General features: G+C 35.8%; 1 protein-coding gene across 2 annotated transcripts in view; it reads left to right on the top strand.

Moving 5' to 3' along the window:
* Positions 1 to 3,575: 3,575 nt before the first annotated feature.
* The window catches only part of mettl1 (methyltransferase 1, tRNA methylguanosine), a 61,516-nt gene continuing 56,841 nt past the window's right edge, over positions 3,576 to 8,250 (top strand). For both annotated transcript variants that reach the window (XM_061985408.2, XM_061985407.2), the window contains exons 1-3: positions 3,576 to 3,779; positions 4,241 to 4,365; positions 5,625 to 5,809. In XM_061985408.2, coding sequence (XP_061841392.1) covers positions 3,688 to 3,779; positions 4,241 to 4,365; positions 5,625 to 5,809 — 402 coding nt within the window. In that variant the 5' untranslated portion in view covers positions 3,576 to 3,687. The remainder of the gene's footprint in view (positions 3,780 to 4,240; positions 4,366 to 5,624; positions 5,810 to 8,250) is intronic.

Below are 8,250 nucleotides of genomic sequence, written 5' to 3'. Positions count from 1 at the left end.
TGTTGCGTGTCACATTATTTATGTGATTCGCCACATTATTTTGTTGCATGTCACGTTATTTATGTGGCCTATCAGGTCATTGTATGGGATTCGCCACATTATTTTGTTGCATGTCACATTATTTATAAGTGGACCCCAACTTAAACAAGTTGAAAAACTTATTGGGGTGTTACCATTTAGTGGTCAATTGTACGGAATATGTACTTCACTGTGCAATCTACTAATAAAAGTTTCAATCAATCAAAGGCCTGCCAGGTCATTGTATGTGATTCACCACATTATTTTTTGCCTGCCACATTATTTATGTGGCCTGCCAGGTCATTTTATGTGATTGGCCACATTATTTTAAGTGGCCTTCCAGGTCATTTTATGTTATTTGCCACATTATTTTGTTGCCTGCCACATTATTTAAGTGGCCTTCCAGGTCATTTTATGTGACTTGCCACAAGGCACGAGGCTGATGGGTTGTTGTTCTTTACCAAATAATTAATTGAAATGAATTTCAAATAAATGATTTGCATGTGTGTTTCACTCTGTGAAATAATGTTGCCTAATCTTTTTTTGTCTCTTTTACCATAGAATTTGAGTTTGAGTTTGAGTTTGAGTTTGAGTTTATTTCGAACATGCAAGTATACAACATGATACATCACAATCTCTAGTTTCTCTTTTCAACATGTTCGAAAAGGAGTAGGAAGAAGCAGAGCTTATTTAATCCTACCCCTTTTCTTTTACATAACAGTTGCTAAAACTTTTGTTCACTTCCTGTTCTCAATTTATTCACAATATACTCCATAAGTAATCACAATAAAATAAGTAAATAAATGATAATTGGTGAAGTAAGTTACATTTCATATGTTGAGATAAGTAAGATTATTTTGTGAGTGAAAGAATGAAAGAATGGATGAGTTAAATAAATTCAGAATGTTTATCATGGTTCTTCTTCTTTGTACTTTGTAAACACTTTAAGTTTGAAGAGTTTCTTGAAGTGGATCATATTAGTACATTGTTTGATTGCTTTGCTTAATCCATTCCATAATTTAATTCCACATACTGATATACTGAAGGTCTTAAGTGTTGTACGTGCATACAAATGTTTTAAATTACATTTCTCCCTAAGATTATATTTCTCCTCTTTTTTTGAGAAGAATTGTTGTATATTCTTGGGTAGCAGGTTATAGTTTGCTTTGTGTATAATTTTAGCTGTTTGCAAATTCACTATGTCGTAGAATTTCAGTATCTTTAATTCAATAAATAAAGGATTTGTGTGTTCTCTATATCCAACATTACCGTATGTATTATTCTAACTGATCTTTTTTGTAACACCGTTAATGAATGAAGTGTACTTTTGTAATTATTTCCCCATATTTCTGCACAATAACCCAGATATGGTAACACTAGTGAGCAGTAGAGAATATGAAGTGATTTTTTGTCTAGAACATGTTTTGCTTTATTCATTATTGACGTGTTTCTTGCTACTTTATGTTGTATATTTTTTACGTGAGATTTCCAGTTCAATTCATCATCAATCATTATACCAAGAAATTTGGTTTCATTTACTCTTTCAATTTCTATTCCGTCTATTTGTATTTGTGTTTGACTTTCTCTTCTACTGTTACCAAATAGCATTATTTTAGTTTTACTGAGATTCAACGATAGTCTGTTATTGTCAAACCATCTTTTTAATTTGTTAATTTCTTCTGTTATTATTTGTAGTATCTTCTGTGTGTTCTCTCCTGCCTACACCTTTATTATTTATTTTAAGAGATAACACAATCATTTGATGGCTTAGCCTTCAAAATTCAAACCATTTTTAAGTAAAAAAATATAGAAAATGAATAGTCCAGAGTAGTAAGTGTGCCCAACTTGTCACTTATTAGTTAGCGCATTCTAAGCTTAATATTACGCTTTACTTCCTCCACTTCTGGGTGTCCAACACACATGTCATCATATCCTGTGCCCCCCGCCCTTAAGTTCCCCTCACAATGGTTCCGGTATTGTCCTGTGACCTGAGTAAACCAATACATGACAAAAACCGACCAGCAGAGTTAAAAACATAACTAACAAAAGCAAAACCAAGACACAACAAAGTGAGGGGTGAAGTAAATAAGTCATAAATAACATTAAAAAAGGCAGATATATTTAATGTTTTTTTTGTTTTTTCAATTTCTAAAATTCTAACAGCTTTCTTAGCGTTGAGATTATTGATTATATATTATTCTCTTTGACACTTGTGGATATAGTATTTAGCACGGTTAATAAATATGTTTAGTACATATGTCAAATTGTAATCAATGTCTTTATCATATCCAAACAAAACGTAGTTCTTTTTTTTGTGGAATTTTACAAACCTATATTTACAAACTACATTTACAAACAATCGAGAAATTATAATAATCATAATAAGTACAAAAACAGTACAAATCAGCGCCAGGGGGTTGTAAACTCAATAAAGTGTAACCTATTTTTTTGGACTTGCCTCTTTGTAATGTTAAATTCGTTAAATTCGTTATACAGTATATGCATTGAGCTCTTATTTTGAAGGCGGTAAGAGCGGAAGTGGTGACACGTTGTGGTGGAGCGGAAATAAAGTGGTCCTCGTGTAAAACTGGAGCCTCCGTGTTTGTTATTTTGTAGTTTTATACAGTATATATAAACCCTCGGTTACAAAAGTAACTAAAAAAATAATGCAAAAAAAAAAAAAAAAAATATATATATATATATATATATATATATATATATATATATATATATATATATATATATATATATAAAAAAAAAAAAGAATATATATATAAATAAATAAATGATAAATGGGTTATACTTGTATAGCGCTTTTCTACCTTCAAGGTACTCAAAGCGCTTTGACAGTATTTCCACATTCACACACTGATGGCGGGAGCTGCCATGCAAGGCGCTAACCAGCAGCCATCAGGAGCAAGGGGTGAAGTGTCTTGCACAAGGACACAACGGACGTGACTAGGATGGTAGAAGGTGGGGATTGAACCCCAGTAACCAGCAACACTCCGATTGCTGGCACGGCCACTCAACCAACTTCGCCACGCCTATCTATCTATCTATCTATCTATCTATCTATCTATCTATCTATCTATCTATCTATCTATCTATCTATCTATCTATCTATCTATCTATCTATCTATCTATCTATCTATCTATCTATCTATCTATCTATCTATGTATGTATGTATGTATGTATGTATGTATGTATGTATGTATGTGTATATATATATATATATATATATATATATATATATATATATATATATATATATATATATATATATATATATATATATATATATATATAAAACAAAGTGCAAAGCCATAGGCTCACACAAGTTCAGTAAATAATTTAAATTTGGAACACAGCACCATCGTTTTCACAGCTTTTTGGTTGTTAGAGGTAGAGTTCTAATTCTTTTTTAAAGGCACAAAAAACAGGTCGGGTATTGAGAAACTTATATTTATGAAAATAAAACTTAGCCAATAGTATAATGATGTTGCAAAGGCAAAATTCATTTTTCAAAAGCCGGCTGGCACTGAGTGATTACGTCACAGCCCCGCGACCCGGAAGTTGTGGTAAACATGCTGGCGCGAACGTGACAAGCTGGCCAGCGTTTATTTCAAAAGTGATATTAATTTGATAAAGAAAGGAGATTAAGTATCGCGATGGACGCCGACATGAGTTCGTCAATGCCGCAGAAGCGTTACTACCGACAGCGAGCACATTCCAACCCGATGGCGCATCACACTTTTGAATAGTGAGTGACGGCTACTTGTTTAGTCTTTTATTATCTTTATTTATTATTATCTTTATTTATTGAACATGCCTCACACTTATTATCTTTATTTATTGAACATGCCTCACACTTATTATCTTTATTTATTGAACATGCCTTACACTTATTATCTTTATTTATTGAACATGCCTCACACTTATTATCTTTATTTATTGAACATGCCTCACACTTATTATCTTTATTTATTGAACATGCCTCACACTTATTATCTTTATTTATTGAACATGCCTCACACTTATTATCTTTATTTATTGAACATGCCTCACACTTATTATCTTTATTTATTGAACATGCCTCACACTTATTATCTTTATTTATTGAACATGCCTCACACTTATTATCTTTATTTATTGAACATGCCTCACACTTATTATCTTTATTTATTGAACATGCCTCACACTTATTCCCTGTCCCGCTGCCAGTCCCGTGAGTCCAGAGGAGATGGACTGGGCCACGCTGTATCCTCGCTTCTTTCCCGGACCTGCTGAGGGCAAATACTCCCACGTCGAGTTTGCGGACATCGGCTGTGGATATGGTGGACTTTTAGGTACTTTTGTCATCATTAACATGTCGACCTAGGGCTGGGCGATATGGCCTTTTATTAATATCTCGATATTCTTAGGCCATGTCACGATACACGATAAATATCTCCATATTTTGCCTTAGCCTTGAATGAACACTTGATACATATAATCACAGCAGTATGATGATTCTATGTGTCTACATTAAAACATTCTTCTTCATACTGCATTAATATATGCTCATTTTAAGATTTCATGCAGAGAGGGAAATCACAACTAAGTCAATTTACCAAAACTGTATTTATTAAACAGTTATTAAGCAGTGACACAAACATTCATGTCATTTCCAAAACAGAAAGTGCAAGATTGTCAGAGACATTTTAAAACCAGCTATTAGTGCACTTTTGTGCATGATGTCACTAAGATGACATATCAAAACAACACTAAATTTAAGTGCACTTTTTGTACAGAACGCCACTACAATATTTTAAAACAAATAAAGTGGACTTTTGTGCATGATGTCACACAAGATATTTCAATAACTGTCAAATAAAAATGAGCTGCATAATAGGAAATCAAATAGTTTATGTCCTTCGCTATGTGGTAGGTTCCTGCGGACGCTATCTCCTTCTGTTGTTGACAATTTGTTTCATACGGCATTTTGTGGGTGTGGCACCGGCCGAGATGTTGACATACGGAGTTTCAAGCACTCTTCATTCTCTAGCGGGTGACTTTTCAAATGATGCTACAAATTAGCAGTAATGCTACTTTTTGTAGCAACGCTTTTGTCGCATACTTGACATATTACGGTTGTCTGTTCAACATCTTCCCGCTTGAAGCCAAACCACCACCAGACAATGGACCCCGTGCTGTTTTTTTTGGAAGTTAATTCTTCTTCCTTCATTTGTTACCAGATTCGCATCTTCTTTCTCTCGTATTACCACTCGCACCGCTAGCATCACAGCTAACGTTACCATGCCGCTACCTCTCTGCTCTGTGAGGGCGTATGATGTTGCACGCCCGACAGTATGTGGCGTATGTAAGAAGGAGCGCTTGTTTTATGTCTGTGTGAGAAGGAGAGACAAGAAAGAGTGAGAAACGCATGGAGTCTAATGCCCACATCTAAAAGCAACTGCGTGAGAACGTATACTCCAATATCACTATATAGTCATTTTCTATATCGCACAGAGACAAAGCCGTGATATATTGAGTTTATTCCATATATTGCCCAGCCCTATGTCGACCTGTTGCTCTTTAGATTTGTGTCTCATGTGTCTTCTCCCAGTGGAGTTATCTCCACTATTCCCAGACAAGCTCATGCTGGGCATGGAGATCCGGGTGAAAGTTTCCGATTATGTCCGGGATCGAATCACAGCCTTGCGTCAGTCCACGCCAGGAAGCTACCAGAACATCGCTTGCATTCGCAGCAACGCCATGAAGTATCTTCCCAACTTCTTCTTTAAAGGACAGGTAGGATTTTATTACAACTATTAGTTCCCACCAGTTGTAGTTGTAGAGCGCAGGTGTCACGGCCCAACACGTCATTTAATGTGGCCCGCGAAAGCCTGGAAATAATTAATAATTAAAGTACCACTATAGTCACACACACTAAATGTGGTGAAAATACACTCTGCATTTGACCCATCCCCTTGTTCCACCCCCTGGGAGGTGAGGGGAGCAGTGAGCAGCAGCGGTGGCCGTGCTCGTGAATCATCCTGGTGATTTAACCCCCATATTCCAAACCTTGATGCTGAGTGCCAAGCAGGGAGGTAAAGTGTCCCATTTTTATAGTCTTTGGTATGACTCGGCCAGGGTTTGAACTTGCGACCTACCGATCTCAGGCCGGACACTCTAACCACAAGGCCACTGACCAGGTATATATATAAAAAAAATGTCACAAATAATGTGCATACTTCATTTTTCTTACTAAATGTTTTCATTGTTTCCATTTTGACAGAAAAACAGGAAATTCCCTATGTTTTAAACTTTGATAAACCGTATTTCCCGGACCATAAGGGGCACCGGATTATAAGGTGCACTGCCGATGAGGGAGTCTATTTTTTCAAAAATCTGTTTCCATATATAAGGCGCACCAGGTTATTGGGCGCATTAAAGGGATCATATTATTATAATTTTTTTCTAAATGTAAAAGATTTCATTGTGGTCTACATAACATGTAATGGTGGTTCTTTGCTCAAAATGTTGCATAGATGATGTTTTACAGATCATCTTCAAGTCGCTTTCTGACAGTCGCCTCAGGATGCGCCGTTTTGTGGGTGGTCTTATTTACGTGGCTCACCTTCGACAGTGTCTTCTCCCCGTCATCTTCGTTGTAGCGGTGTAGCGTGCAGGACGGGAGTGGAAGAAGTGTCAAAAGATGGAGCTAACTGTTTTAATGACATTCAGACTTTACTTCAATCAATAACGGAGCAGCGTCTCCTCATCCGGAAACATCTACAACGTCGGAAATGTGTCCCGTGAAATACCGTCCGACCGTAACTCTCTAATAACTAAAGTTCCTTGGGTGAATAATGTAAACTCACTAGACTGGTAAGTTTTAGTGCTTTCATGGTGAGTTTACTGACAGATATAAGTAAGAACTTTACACTACTTTAAATTAGAAATGGCAACAGTGGAGGATGAATGTCCCATAACAAGAAGATAGAGAAAAAGAAGAAGCTTATCGACTACGGAGTCGGCACTAACTACAAAGGCGGACAAGCGCAATTTTTTAGGATTCATGTAGATTTCAAATACAGATCAGCAGGTACCAGAAGGTAAGAAAAGTTGCTTTTGTATAATATTGCGAAACAAAACGCCAGATAATGTCTTACCTTTTACACACACCATAATAACACTCCTATGTTGAAGCACAGTACAATCCATCAAGCGGTGCGACTTCATAGCTTACCAAAGTCGTACTGAAACATTTTGATAGGTTTTTTGAGCGCCGTGTGTAATGTTCCATATTTTCAATGGAACATATAACATGTTGGTGGGTGTTTACTTGACTCATATTGCCATCATAGTGCAGCCTACACGTATCTCTAATGTTTGACTGCCATCTACTGGTCACACTTATCATTTCACCATGTACCAAATAAAATAGCTTTGAGCTCGGTAAGCAAAACCAGAATTATTCTGACATTAGGTGCAGCAGGTTATAAGGCGCACTGTTGAGTTTTGAGAGAAAAAAAAAGGATTTAAGTGTGCCTTGTTGTCCGGAAAATACGGTATATACAAATATTCAATTATTTGTGTGAATCTTTGGGCACCTCGCCATTCTATTCAGATTCCTGGGGTGAGGATTTCATTCATAATTGATTCTCGATTCAAACTGATTTTTGCAATGTATTATTTGGTATAACAACAACTTAACAAAACAGCTTACAGGTTACAAAACCTCCTTTTGGTTGCTGACGTATGGCACATACATGCACCAAGTAAGCATAGAGATGGCCTAAAAAAATTTGATTTAAAAAAAAATAATTTGTCAAATAAAATAAATACGGTACATTTGATTTTTTAAAATTATTAATCAATCGAGATAAATAAGAATCACGATTCAGATGTGATAAAGCACCCCTAATTATCATATACCGTATTATAGTTAGTAAAAATAACGATACATACTTAAATATCTGCTTGTCACCTGGACTTACGATTTCAAAGCAAGTTATCCATCAATTTGTACTTACACAAATCAAATTACCAAATGCATAGGCAATTGTGTAATAATATAATGAGGTGATTATACTTTTTATTTTCTTACGTTCACTGTTACAAGCGGCCCTCTGAGGGCAGCCATGACTGCGACGTGGCCCTCCATGAAAACAAGTTCAACACCCCTGATGAAGAGTATTAGTATCCAGCCAGAAGTTATATTTTTGATGTAAACACAGGAAGTATAT

Source organism: Nerophis lumbriciformis, linkage group LG23, assembly GCF_033978685.3.
Source record: "Nerophis lumbriciformis linkage group LG23, RoL_Nlum_v2.1, whole genome shotgun sequence".
Taxonomy (NCBI): Eukaryota; Metazoa; Chordata; class Actinopteri; order Syngnathiformes; family Syngnathidae; genus Nerophis; species Nerophis lumbriciformis.
This window is presented reverse-complemented; position numbering and strand designations above follow the sequence as displayed.